The sequence below is a fragment of the Apteryx mantelli genome, chromosome 13 (assembly GCF_036417845.1).
Source record: "Apteryx mantelli isolate bAptMan1 chromosome 13, bAptMan1.hap1, whole genome shotgun sequence".
NCBI classification, from domain to species: Eukaryota; Metazoa; Chordata; class Aves; order Apterygiformes; family Apterygidae; genus Apteryx; species Apteryx mantelli.
Window position 1 is genome coordinate 13,050,968 of NC_089990.1, and position 14,045 is coordinate 13,065,012.

At 46.9% G+C, this 14,045-nt stretch overlaps 1 protein-coding gene across 3 annotated transcripts; it reads right to left on the reverse strand.

The window, feature by feature from the left end:
- Positions 1 to 3,916: 3,916 nt before the first annotated feature.
- On the reverse strand, positions 3,917 to 14,034 carry DNAAF6 (dynein axonemal assembly factor 6). Of its 3 annotated transcripts, none has more exons than XM_067304171.1 (7): positions 13,732 to 14,034; positions 12,379 to 12,496; positions 10,645 to 10,708; positions 9,029 to 9,140; positions 7,707 to 7,803; positions 6,816 to 6,901; positions 3,917 to 4,744 (listed from the first exon to the last, which is right to left on the reverse strand). In XM_067304171.1, exons 2-7 carry the CDS (start codon positions 12,475 to 12,477, stop codon positions 4,615 to 4,617), a joined length of 588 nt encoding a protein of 195 aa, XP_067160272.1. In that variant the 5' UTR covers positions 12,478 to 12,496; positions 13,732 to 14,034; the 3' UTR covers positions 3,917 to 4,614. The 3 variants fall into 3 exon arrangements, with proteins under 3 accessions (XP_067160272.1, XP_013815276.1, XP_013815277.1); XM_013959822.2 differs by lacking the exon at positions 13,732 to 14,034 and adding an exon at positions 13,403 to 13,583; XM_013959823.2 differs by lacking the exon at positions 13,732 to 14,034 and adding an exon at positions 12,619 to 13,395.
- Between the last annotated feature and the right edge of the window lie 11 nt (positions 14,035 to 14,045).

Below are 14,045 nucleotides of genomic sequence, written 5' to 3' on the forward strand. Positions count from 1 at the left end.
GCCAGGAGCACTCCTGGGCGAGACGGAGCACAGGGGACACCAGTTACGAGACCCCGTCACAGCCCCGCGCGCTGCCAGCCCGGCCCTTTCTCCCTGCGCTGTCGCGCCGGCTCCCAGGCACGCTGCGCTCGTGCCCAACCCCCAGCGCCGGGAAGCGCCGCCACCTGCCAGCGCCTCGCTGCCTTCCTGTGCTCCGCACCGCCCGCGCCTGCGCCAGCAGCACTCGCCTCCCGGGGCTTTGCAACGCGGGGCTGCGCGGCGTCCCGGCGGCCAGGCCTCGGGCCCCTCGGCAGCAGCCGCGCGGGGCGCAGCCAGAGCCCTGCCGCGGCGCCGCGGCTGAAGGCAGCGTGTGCTCTCCCCGCCGCCCCGTGCAGCAAAGCCCCCTCCCCGCCGCCCCGCCACAGCCCCCGCCTGCGCCCCAGCGGCGCCCGGCTCTCGCGCAGCCTGCCGCCCCTCCTCTGCCGCTCGACGCGCCCTGACGCGCGCACGCGGCTGCCACAGGGGCCCCGGCTCCGCCAGCCGCAGCCCACCATCCCTTCCCAGCACTCCGCCGCCACTGCCGCCGCGCCCGCGGGGCAGCTGCAAAAAGCCCCTTTCCCTCACAGCAGCCTGCGGCAAGGCACAAGCCTCGCCGACAGCCCTTGCGACACCCCCGGCGACGCGCTGGGCTGCTCCTGCTCACAGAAGCGCGCTCTCATCACCCGCCGCAGAAACCTCAGCCCGCAAGCTCTGCGCAGCCACACGATGGCAGAAGAACCAAAGACCGCTGCAAAGTGCTTCCAAAAGGGCTGCTGCACGCACACAGGGCGCCCGCATCTCCTGCGCAAAAGCGTCGCGGTTCTCGCCTGACTCTCGCAGACGCTTCGGGAGCCGGGCCCCTTCGAGACAAGCGGGGCAAAGCTGCACGGCTTGTCAGCGCCTCCGGGGCTTCTCCACAAGGAGGTCGTGGCTTCGCTGCTCCCTGCACCAGCTCGCACATCACACCAGCAAAGAGACCAAACCGCACACCACAACCCGCACGGTCTCCACACGGTCCACCAAACGCAACGCCACGAAGAAGGAACGCCAGCTTTGCCCAGGCTCGGGCAGTCGGAGACTCGGCTGCACGAGGCCCCGAGCCACCCGGCCAAATCAGACCCGCTTTGGGCAGGCCAGCGCACTCGCTGGCCTCCAGGTAGCCCTTCCGACCTCAACTGCTCCAGGGCTCCATGCCTTCCAGCACAACCTTCGCGCGCACTTCTGCTCCAGCAGCTCCGCACACTCTTCCTTGCGGCAACCAGGCCTCACACAAGCTGCTCCACGAACAACACAGCTACTGACCCTGCACTGCAACCCCAGCGCGACCGAGAGGCTCAGGGTATCTGCTTACGACACAAAGCAGCTGAAAAGCCCCAGCGCTGCGCTCACGGTCTGCAAGGACACCTCTCTTCCCTCAAGCATCTCCCCTCCTGCCAGCAGCAACTCCACAAGCAGCAAACCAACTGCTGCCCATGTCTTCACAAGACACCACCTCCACCTCAGAGCTGCAAGCGCTCACACTCACAAGACCTCCTTCAAGCCATCGGGACATGAAAAGCAACGACCCACCACTGTCCACCACCAGGCAGCAGAAATCCCAGGACGAGGACATGAATGCATCTACACCCACTTCCTACACCCCGAATGGCACCACGCCCACAAAATTGTGCCCTACCACGTTCCAGTTCAGCTGCATGCGGCTCCAGAGACAAGGTGCTCGACCCTCAGCTCTCCCCTGGACACACCACGGCACAAGCAGCATCAGCCTGGGGCCCCACACACAGTGGTGCAGCTGCTCCTTTCTCTTCTGCTGTGCCACGGACGCTTCTCTTGAGGCGCAGCAAGCACTGCCTGCGCGTGCCGCTCTTCCTCAAAAGCCCGCGTAACTGCCAACAGCACAAGCACACGTGCAGGACAGGGACACCATGGTGGAAAGGGAGCCAGCGGACTCCCCGGACTTACGAAGGCTTCCGATCAGTCAAGGTGCCTCCCGACGTAGCTCTCGCTTACCCTCCCGTTAGCAATCCGCGCTTGCAGCGCAGCACACCGCACGGACAGGCGGCGTTCCGACCCCGGCGGAAGGGATTCTGGGTCACGCTCGAGCCCTGCCAGCTACAATTCTCTCCGGAGACGCTCCCCTTCTCTTCCCACCCCTGCCAGACACACGGCTCTGAATGCACAGCTGCACTCACTGCCGAGTCAACAGGGCACACGCAGCTCCTTCCTGCTTGGGCCACGTGCGGGACACAAGCAGGGGAAGCCGCGTTTTCAGGACGAGCTCCTTCAGAAAGCACAGTCCCTCCTACCGCGTGCGCCACCTGGCGCAGCTCCCACCAAATCCAAACTCAAAGCCTACCGGCTCCCTCACAACCTAGGAAGCTCCAGTCGGACTCGCTTTGCTTCCTCTCTGTGGGGACGGGCCTGGCTGAGAGAGGGCTTTCGCTGCCTTGCTGGGGAGTTGGGTCAGCTCGAGAAGCAAGGGGAGGGTCACCACTGCCTCTGTCCCTTTGGGGAAAGGAAAGCCTTTGCCTGCCATGGGGTAAAAAGGAGACGAACCCATTCAAACACTGCCTTACGTGGCTGTTCTTTTACTGTGCTTCTTGTTTTACTGTGGGGAAATGCACGGAGCCAAAGAGCCTTCCAGCCTGGTTCCGCGCGCCCTCCCTCGTTTTAGTCAGGCCCTGCAGAGGCTCATCTGCACAGCCTGCCCGGCTCTGTGAAGGACCACCTCTCCGCCAGATAGCGCTCAGGAGAAGCGCAGGCTAGAGCAAACAGCGGGTGCCACTGAGATCCCACCTGCACAGGGCGACTCGCAAGGAGCCAGCAGGCCGCACGCACGCTCAGCGGCCCATTGTGAGGAGCTCATGACACCTTCAGAAGGTCTCTGAGCCCCAGCAGCCAGTCCAAGGCCCGTGGGCTACAATTCTCTCCGTAGATGCTCCCCTTCTCTTCCCAAGCCCCTGATTCCTTCCCAGCAGTCCTCCACTGTGCCCATTTGTGTGATGATATGTACCTCCCCCCCCCACAATGTGCTCTCTGCCCCTCAACTTGACCTCCCTGTAAACAGCACGTAGACGGGGCTAATTGAGCGTGCGCTATCTAAGACTCATCTAGCATGCAAATATGACTATTTTCTGTCTTGCAGAGTTTATCTTGGGGAAGAAAATGCTGTTGTAGAAATAGTGTCAAAATGATCGTAGTATAGCTATGCCCTCGGGGTTGATTTGTTGTTTCTCTGCACAGAAACCAGTACTTTAAAACAACTGAATCAGTTGTACATAAACTTTTTTTTTTTTTGTTAGGTGCTGCTGCTCTCCCTTTCCTCCTGGGATGTTGGTGTGTGAAGGAATTTGGCCTAGTCTTCGGTGCTTTAAGCAAGAATGATCTAGGCTTTGGTAGATGTATCAGAAAAATGCCCAGAAGTGAAAAGCCACTTGCAGACAAGATCTACAAAGACACCTGGTCCTTTCCTGCTTAACTTTAGGCCTGGCTTAACTCTAGGCCTGGCTCAAGTTGTCTGCAAAGGCACCTGGTCCTTTCCCGCCCTCATTTTTATTGGCACTGACGGACTTTATCAAGAGGCCTCAAAAATCTTGGATAAGCATACTTATTCCATTAAAGCACAAGCCCTACTTGTCCTTTCTACTTTGATCATTGAGCAGATATCTATTTTCTTCCTATATGATTGACAAAATGTTAAATGAATGTATTAGCCCAGCAGCTGGTAAAAGAGGAACATCTTTGTTACCCACCTGTGTAGTTCTAGATTAGACCTGAAGGCCATAGAAAAGCTTCTGCCATGCTTCAGCCCTTTAAGAAAATGATGCTTTGTTATTCAAAGTTCCTCTTATCTCACTTCTAGAAAGCCTCTCAGAACACAATGCAGAGAAGACAGAGGTGAAGCTAACTGGAACAGTTCATTAGAACACACACTTATTAATTAAGAAAGATCAGAAGAATAGCTGGAGGGATAGCAGGTGAATAGATGACACTGAACCACACATTGTAAAAAATCGTTCAATAGAGCTGAGCTGTTCAACAGTCTAGCAGGGCATCTTCTTCTGCCAGTGTAAAGGAGCCTCAGATGTGGAAATGGACCCTTGAAAAGCTTAGAGCTCCTCACCTAGGAATAGCTAAAAGTGAGTTCTGAACTGGCCTTGTTCTCAGCTTCTCTAATAGGAGGCCAGGTAGGAATATTATCACTTGCAATCTGGCAACAGTAACTAAGAAACACAGTCATGGGCCAGAGCCTCATTGTTCTACTTATCAGCCACAATCACAGAAAGACTTTTCCTGGCTTACAGAATTTGTGATCACCTATTGCCTGATTCCCAGGCCTGTATCAGATTGAAGGAAGCAGAATGTTAACCAGAGCAGTGCAAGAGCTGGACAGCCCCAGTCTACAGATTCTATGGCTGTTTTAAATACATCTTTTCCTTTCTCTTTTGTTCCTCTTAACTCATTTAATTTCTCCAGGGATTTTCCCTCTGGACTGTTCAAGGGGAACAATCTACTACTTGATGACCGGTTAGGTCTTGAGAAAACTTCAAATGTACAGGGATCACTTTTCGAAAATTTTCTTCACTTCTCTATCCATCAGGCAAAATTGATGAAGTCAAACTCCCTTGTCATCCTCAAGGTGACTTCCAAGATCCCCTCTTCGGAGAAGAAATGAGCTTTTCCATTCTTGCTGTCCACAGGGTGGGGGAGGTGCAGCAACAGCTTCCTGTAAAACAGGACACAGTGGGTTTAGATGCCTCAGACTGGGTGAGCAACTGAGATGGGACTGCAACTTACTCTAGCAGTTCACCTATCAGAGTATATCAAGAAACATTAATTTAGCATATTCTCCCACTCATGACAGGTTGTGGGGCACCTGCAATACCCAGTGCACAGTTATACAGGCTCTGGAATATTTCCAACACTACTCTTTTCTTTCTCTTGGCTGTGGTTATGACAACAATTTCCAATGATGGATTGCGGGCTCTCTCCACAGTTCTTGCTTCTGCATAGTGCTGCATTGTAAATGCAGAGGAAGGAGGAGCTGCATTGATAATGCTCTATTGGTGGTAAAAAAAAAAAAAAAAAAAAATCTGAATAATGCCTAAGGCCTGAACATGTGTCTTTAGGAGCTTGTCTTCCCTAATAAAAAGAAATTACTGGTGAAGTCTAATTAGAGGTTTTGTCCAGTCCAGTTACACAAAGGGCATGTCTATACTACAAAGTAAAGTGCAGGTATGAGAGAGGACTTAGGGTTATAAAGTCCCTGTGCTTTTTTTTAACCTACACTGGAGATCAATTCAGTGATCTCCTACTTGTAGCTGAGGCACCTAACATACAAAGGAAGGCTGGATCTTGGACTCAGGAGATATCCTGCAGTCCCTTGCTACAGCAAGCAGAAAGCTCTTCCTGGAATGGCTGATAAGCCTTCTGGATCAACTCGACAATTAATGAGAGCTCAAGCTCACTTGCCCATGCAAAGTCGGGCCTCTTTCCTCTCTTAACACAGAGCTTTTATGTTAACAAAATGAACCATGGGCCAGTCTTGGACCTGTGCTCTATTGACAGTGCAAATAGAACCAAGGAGACTTGAGAATCAAGAGACCTGCCCAGCCAAACACTATAAAGCCCTGCAAGAAAACAAAGTAGCACAGATGGGGGTTGTTTCAAATTGGATTTTAGGTCATGCTGATTCTTCTTCACAGATCTTTTCAGCTCTGTGTCATAGGAGCCATAGCTGAAAGGAAGGGGTACAGTCAGAGCACCTTTGCACCCTGCCTACTGAAAGTAGCCAGTTGGCATAATTTGGAAGTCTTTAAAATTAGACTGGCTTAGAATCAGCCTCAGGACCACAGAGTTGGAAACAGTTCCTTTGAGCCCTTCCTATACAATGGTGAGAGCACAGTGTTTTTTGGTATGTAGAACTTGAAGTCTTATTTACTTCTTTCATACTGACAGTATGCACTTATATTTGTGAAATCAGCACTGGGTCAGGCTTTACCCAAGTATCCATTAGATTTACAGCAAACATTTTATTTGCTAGACTTGTGACTTGAGACAGCTGGATACTAAGAAGATAATGGCAGATCTGAGTCATCAAAAAGCAGGATTGCAAAAGAAAAAGGATGTTGAGGATTTCCTACATCTGCAGTACTGCATCATTCTATGTCTTTTGCTAACTATGGGTTCTGTAAGTGATTATTAGCTATTCCACACTGTGGGAAATATGAATGAAGATTGTGAGGAAGTATTAAAGTATGTCAGTCAGTTTTTAGCTGTCTTTGTTGTATTTATGAAGCAGCCCTATAGAAAGCAAGAACTCAAGGGCAATCTCTTTAGGACAACCTTGTAATAATTCCATCCCTCTGTGTACATAACCAGGCACAGATGCAATTCCACTCTCAACCTCTAAAACTGTATCTGCACATTTTTGTTTATTTTCATTTGTGCACGTGTATAAATTAGCATTTACAAACCAAATTCCCAAGTAGTCCTTCAAGACTGCAGTCAATTTGTCACAAACATTTTGGGCCCTTAAAGGCTTGCTGTTTCAGTAGCCAAAAACTGTTTTAAGGCTATTCTTGCTAGACCAGTATCAGAGGTTTTAACCCTAGCACACTACAAGCCTAAAAATGGACTATAATACCTTTTTTTCTGTATTTATTTCTCCTGTGCAATTAATAATTCCATCTGCATCTTTATCTTTGCTTTTCACGTAGTATTTTATTGAAAGCTTGGTTAAACTCCCATTGAAACAAGATACTAACTACACCTCTATCAATTTCTGATTCTCTTACTTTTGGGGGGTTCGAAGGTCAAGAACCTTGTCCTGGATATCTAAAGTGATGTCCGAGAACTTTGTTTCTGGCAGTTTGATTTTAATCTGAAATAACAAGCAGAGGTAAAGCTGTGATTAGTTGTGCAGCCCTACAAACCATAAAAGATCTCATATCTTCATGATCATTTTGATGTTAGTGTCAAAGAGCAACATTCTAAGCAGGCAATCTGTATTAGAGAAAATATGAGAAAGTGATAATCAGTGCTTTCAATAGCTCTGTTATTTATTGATACCTTATTTTCTACAAAATCTTGAGCTGATAATATACTTGAAAGGTATTCTACATCCACCAAAAGCCCCTGGGTTTGTTTATTCTAAGGACAGCTTGCTTCAGCTAGAAAAACCATATAGCAGTTACATCTCTCCTGAACTTTAGAAAGCAGCAAAGTCCCTGATCATATAATAAATGGGACAGGATCTGATACCTGTAACTTTAAAGACTGCCACAGTATTGTAGTACTCTGCTAACTCGTACTTTGTAATAGATGCAGGCAGAAGAAAACTGTCTCTTCCTGCCTAGCCCCCCCCTTTCCCACAAAAAATCATGTCTAAGATGAGACATCATGTTGGAGCTACTTTCATTTCCCACAAGTCTGTATGTAGTATACATTTGCATTGATTCTTTCTCTTTTGAGTACAGTGTCCTTGAGGAGCTACACAAGTTCCTCAGATTAGCAAGGGTAAATATCATCTACAAGTATGTGGAAAGATACAAGAAAATCCCATAGAAGGCCAAAAGCTGCAATATAGCTTGATGTTTATGTTCTGTGTCTTGAGAAGAGGGCAAGATTGAAAGGAGGCTGCAGGGAAAGGCTACAGAGAAGGGATGGGAGATACAGGCTCAGCGTACCACCATGTCTTCACAGCAGGCTGTGGAAGGGTCTTTCCTGCTCATCCCTAAGAAGATGTCCTCTGTTCCCACCCGCTGTTTGAATAAAATATCATACCTGAGAGACAGAGAGAAAATTAGTTGTCTCACACCACACTGGAGAAGCGGCAGGAGACTAAAGGAGGCTGCATTTCTCAAGGGACTGACCATAAACCTTTGTATCAGTGCTCCTGTCCTTATCACATTCTCTCTCCTCCTTGCCAGTCTCCCTTCAAGCCTTCAATCCGTCTGCATGAGATTTTTTTTCAGAGCCAAGAATGACACAGTTGGCTGGAAGACGTGTAGAACATTCACACCACCTTCCAAGGTATTCACTTTACTTCCTCCACCTCACTAACCAGTCTTTGCAGGATCAGGGAGCAGAGAAAGCATCCTAAATGAATATGATACTTATCAACTAGTCAACCAACACAGTATCTTGAGAAAAGGATACTGTCACATAATCACATCTCTGACTGTGTTCTGTTCTGTCATTCATCATACTCTTGGAGCATGGGAATAACACTGTTTTCTTGCCTAATTGTAATTATTTTGCGTTTGGCCAACATTGATTTTCTCCCCCTCCAAATCAATTTGTCCAATCCTGAATGCTACAAAATTTGGAATCATATGTTCTCTTGCTCTTGAGATTTAATGGATGAGGAAATACAACTAAATATTGTATTTAGAACATATATTACTCCTAATAAATTGAGCAAAAGGAGTCATTCTCTATACTATTGGGAAAAGTGTATGGCAAGAGTCTTCTTCACATCTCCACTGGTCATGTGCATATGTAACAATTTCTCTCAGTCAATGAGAAATCTGTCTAATAGCTCTGGATGCACCTCTCAAACCATCTGTTTTCCTTTTGGGCCATTTTCAGTGAATTAATACAATGAACTATTACAAAGATTTATACTCTTCTCATCTGTGCAATGCAGTACATAATCGCTTGAGGCATGCCACTCTTTCCCCAGCAGGGAAGAATCAAGAAAAAATGGCATGAGAAAAACATCCATTGTGGCCACAACACAAATAGAGAGCATGTTCTATACCTCACAGGTGATAAGTTTCAAATAAGAACAAACATACAACAGTATGCAGAGATATAGCTGAATGCCAAATCCCTCTTCACTTGTTGCTTCTTTAAAGGCAACAATCAGTACTCGTTCCTTTGTCCTTCCATGATACAAATTTTTCAGATGGCTGTATTTTACTCAAACACAGTAGGTGCTATTTAACACATTTCCATCAAAGCTATGTAAAACCAATGTAGGCAGTCTCAGCTCGCTTACACTTACTCTGGCTGTTCCCTAGGATCCCAGGTATCATCAAATTCTGATCCTTCTGGGACCTCCTCTGTATTCCAAATAGTTTTACTATTTTCAGATTTCACTTGAAAAGTACCTGTAACTGGTGATAAGAAAGAAATCACACTATCATATTTTAGAATGTCTATTTTTTTCTAGATTTGCTAAAAACATATGTTTTTCTAGGCTATAATTATGATGTATTTTTTTGATAAAAAGATTTTCTAACAATTGTGATCTCCTTCACCTGGATACCATATGAAAGAGAATTGGCAAACAGAGGATGTTTTCACTTCTATTCCCTTAAATTTCCTTTACCCAACCTCTGTGTAAAGGAAATCTTGCTTTCAGGCATAAAATATATAGCATTTCAAAATGGATAATATGTAGAAGTACATGAAATATTTATCTTTCCCTAAGCCCTCTGACAAGAGATTTTAAGTGAGCAGAGATGTTTACAATAGGATCTCTTTTCCTCATATAAATCCAGTTCTTACCATTAACTATTGAGCGTAACCCAGACAAGATACTGAAGACTCATGAAAGTTCATTGACAGAATAGCATGGTTTATGTCTATCCTACATGGAAAAATGTATTTTTTATTTATCTGGTAAATCTTCAGCTTGAAGGTTTTTATAGTCAGATCTCTGATTATTTTTTGATTCCCAAGCAAAAACAGTCTATTTTGTTATATTTGCTAAAGTTTGCTACACCCATCCTGGTCCTTGTTGACCTTTCTTATGGCTCATAACTAAGCTGCCCAATATGTGATGGTATTAGCTTCAGGAGGAACATTATATCAACTTTGCTAAAACTATACTTGGGTTTCTTTCTTTCCTGAACACAATCCAAGGTGCTGAAACAAATTTATGAACCCTCAAGGTTTTGGTTCTTGTTGTTTGAAAGTCTGTCCTTCTATATGCTGCCAGAACATCTGGAGTCAGATAAAGCACCTTAATTGTCCTGGATTTCCTGGCAAAGAAATAGGTGTAGTGAGGAGGAAAACTGAAATACACTTTTCTCTTTGTCTGTCAGATTTTAGCATGTCGAAGGCAGCACTGAATAAAGCTTATTTTTCTTCCAGTGTTTTGTATAAATAGGTTTGTGAGACTTTTGGGGGGAATATGGTATGTCTGTTTCACGGTGCACTTAGCTTTTCATCCTCCTGAGAAGGATGGACTCAGTTCCATGCAATTTATTCTGTGAAGATCCTTTCAGATGAGTATTTAAAAGCTCATCCTCCTTGTCTGCTCTAAGGGAGCATTAACTGTTCAATGGCAGTTCTTATACAGAGCTTTTCGCTGCTTAGTTATGATTCCCCTCAGCCCATGATCAGGCTGTATTCCATACCGTTTATCTTCTCCACTTGAGGTTTCTACCTTCTGAAGCTACCCTTTCTGCTGCCCTTCATATATGTTTCAGCTTTCAGGAAAAGAAGTATTTCACAATGTAATTGTAAAAATAGTAGTGCTATTTCCCTCTCAACTCAAAGGCCAGTGACCACTCAATTCTTGAAGCAAGCTGTGTCAGTAGTAACTCTTAAAATAGCTGTTTTATTCTGCTAACGTGTGACTGAATGCTAAACTGTACAAACAACCCTTCTTACCAGTGGTTTCTTTCTTTACTGGTCCAATATTACCAGGAGCCATGGCACTAACAGAACAGTGTGGCTGCAAAAAAAGCCAAATGAAACTTTAATTAATTTTCACAGAGCCCAGATCAATAACAATAACATCCAGTAACAATATTATCCAGGGTCAATCAAGTCAGTGATAGGATCCAAAAGTATTCTCAACTTCATGACTGAACCATTGAATATACTCTCTTCCTCACTCTCACTTAGCAGAGAATGATCTTGATACATTGGGTTTAAACAGAACTCAGAAGTACAGTCTTACAGACAGATGCGCTATTTTTTGTGTATTAGTTTCCATGGCATTTTGACAAAACTGTCCTGCTTTGCCTGCCATGAAAATACTGCAACAAGCCAGGGGTGCTACATGCAAATCTCATCACAGCATTTGGATTCCTTTTAACACTAGAGATCATAGGAGGCAACAACATTTTCCTCTAATTATGAAGCAATTTAGTGCTAATAGGCCGATGTGAAGCATTTCTATATGTATGAAGATTCCTTGGCTTGATAAAAGTGCCTCATATGCACAGAACATTCAATTAAATCAAAATGAAGATTTCAAAATACCCAGATTGACTCAGACTTAATTGACATCACTTGTGGCAATTTTTCATTTCCGTCTCTGAAGAGTTATTCATTTTATTAATAAGATGTAAAGTTCTTTTAAAACTGGGATGATTACTGCAGAGATGTACAGCAATAATACCAGCTTTAAAAGCAAACATAAAAGAGCTGAAGGGTAGTCAGAGTGTGAAGGACCACATCTACTATCTACCGAAAGGAAATCTCAAGGGAAATGCACCCCCTTCGTCCCAAATGTTCATTACTACTGTTACTATTAGGGCACATCTGCTGGGTCAGCCAGCTGGCTCTTCTTTGAAGGGTGATGTTAGGGAGGATTACTGAGACATGTGCCATTTTTGTTACTCAGGTCATAAAAAGACTTGTTCAAATCCTAAGAGACTTTTCAAAGAGTTTTGAACATTCCTTGCGGCCTTGTACATTGTGATTGTTGGCACGTGTGGTCCTCCTGGGCATAACAGACAGATATTTCTCCCTAGCACACATGCATACCTAGATAAAACCAGCAGCAGTATATTGTGGAAACAAAGGACATTTTCCAGATGCTGTGATTTTCATCTAGTCCTGAGATGAACTGATATAAAAGAATGGAAAGGTATTTCTCCTATTAATCATTCAGATCATTCATCTTAGAATGATTACTTCAGTGATCAATTATCTCTACAGTTCTTCAATGCCTGACATGCAGAATTAGTACACTCAGTTGCCTCTGGATATTTTAGTCTTTACTCAGAAGTTAAGCCGCAACTTTTTTCTTCATATGAAGTCCTTTATATCTAATTGTAATTGCCTTCATCTCTGACAGACTTCAGGGAAAAGCAGGGGGGAGTCTGAAGTATCTAACACTCTTTCAACTACATGTTCTCATTTCCTTTAGGCTGAGAAAATAAGTCTTCCTCCCATTCCGTGGTCATAATCTCTCCTCCTATTCCTGGGGCATCTTCCTTTTTTTCTCCCTCAGGAGCTTCTTATCCTAAAAATACCTTCTGTTTCAGTCGTCCAAAACTTTGTAAGGCTTTCTTTACTCACGCGGGGAAAAGCCAAATTTGCTTCTTCTTAGTTAACAAGGTGAGACTATGGTACAACATGTAGAAGAAGCAGCATTTCTTGTGGAAGACTCACCCCATAGTCATTGTCATTATCATCATCTTCTTGAGTATCACTAAGTAGCTTGGCAAGGGACTGCAGAGAAGAGACTGAGGAAATATCATCTATATCCATATCCACAGCCACTGCTTACCTGTGCAGAAAAAACAAGTGACAGATGAAGAAAGAACAACACCTTTTCTATACTGTCCTTCCTCAAATGCAAACAATTTTCCTGCTATGTTCTAGAAGGAAAAACTTTGTCCAAAAACTTACATGAGATGCCAACACATGTACAGTGGAATATAATCAATTTTCCCTTATCCATAACCAGGTTATTGACTCTTTTGCTCCATAAGCATCTGTTGTGGAGACAGCTCAAGTCTAACAGTGCTTATTAGCTCTGGCACAGCCCCATGCAAACATGGATTTTCTGCTACTGTGGCCAGGTTGAGGGCAGCATAATTTCTTGTTGCAGGTTTCAGTTTGGCATTCTGGACTATATTTGTCTCCCTGAGGAGCCAGGCAGAGGTCTCCACACCAGGTTCTCTGGCCTCCTTGTTCCAGGGAGGCTTAGGAGAGACTCAGCTCTAGGTCCAAGCTGAGCTGGGACTTTGTGCAGTGCCACAGGCAAGCTGGTATGCCTTCCAACAACCTAAAGCACAGGGAAGTGAGGTGCAGAGAGATCTAAGCTGCCCCCACAGAAACCAGCTTCGGTTTGTAACCAGTAATACTGTATTATCTAGAATTTTTTTCCTCCTTTAGCCCAGGTTCTCACTATCCAGGAACAGAGATTGTACTTGGCAATTAACTCAACAAATTTGCATATAACCATATAGCCCCATTCATGTAGCATCTTAAAGTCTTTAAAGCACACTGTATTCATCCTGACCAAACAGCTCTGAGATTGGGAAATTTAACCATCCCCATTACACAGAGCACTGAAGCCACCAAATAACTTGCTGCAAAACACAAAACCCAACGGTGGGCCTAGAGGGGGAAGCTGGGGGCGGGAGAGGAAGGGAGGAGGAGCGAGGGAAGGACAGCTCTCCCCACCCACCGCAGGGAGCTGCCAGCAAGCCAGGGTCGACACCTCCGCTGCAGCAGCGTCCCGCAGCAGCGTTCGGCCGCTGCAGCCTCTGGCCTTCACGGAACTTTCTGGAAGCGCTCGCGGCCCGGACGGCTCTGCCTCGATAGAAGCCGGCGGTGCCCCAGCCGCTTCCAGCTGCACACCGCCCCGCAGACCCCGCCCCGGGCCCCGGCCTCCCGCGGCCCGCGCCGCGCCACGCCACGCCACGCCACGCCACGCCACGCCACGCCACGCCACGCCACGCCACGCCGCGAGCAGCCTCCTCAGCGGGCCCAGGCGCGCCCCGGCCCCGGCCTCACTGCCGCCTCCAGCCGCCGTCCCGCACCGGCCGCGTCCCCCGTTGCCGCAGTAACAAGGAGCCCGCCGCCCCGCCTCGCCCCGCGAGCCAATCCGGCGCGGCCATCACAAGCGGCGGCGAGAAGAGCCAATAGTTTGTAAGGGCGGTGAGAGCCCGGCCGGCGAGTGGGCCATGGGGGCGAGGGGCGGGCGCAGAGCGTTGCGTCACGCGCTATCTGCCGGAAGCCTGCGTAAATAGCGTCATCAGCGGACGCGAGCGCCGTGCGGGAGGCGGGAATTGGCAGTGGAGGGAGGCTGTTGCCGTCTCTCCGGTAAG

What these genes read in the sequence shown, in the direction of transcription:
- DNAAF6 (XM_067304171.1), bottom strand. Translation starts at nt 12,477, where the DNA reads ATGGATATAGATGATATTTCCTCAGTCTCTTCTCTGCAGTCCCTTGCC. An exon ending in ATAATGACAATGACTATGGG is followed by an intron (nt 10,709 to 12,378) that starts GTGAGTCTTCCA and finishes CTTTTTTTGCAG; the next exon opens with CCACACTGTTCTGTTAGTGC. An exon ending in CCTGCTGTGAAGACATGGTG is followed by an intron (nt 6,902 to 7,706) that starts GTACGCTGAGCC and finishes TTGTTATTTCAG; the next exon opens with ATTAAAATCAAACTGCCAGA.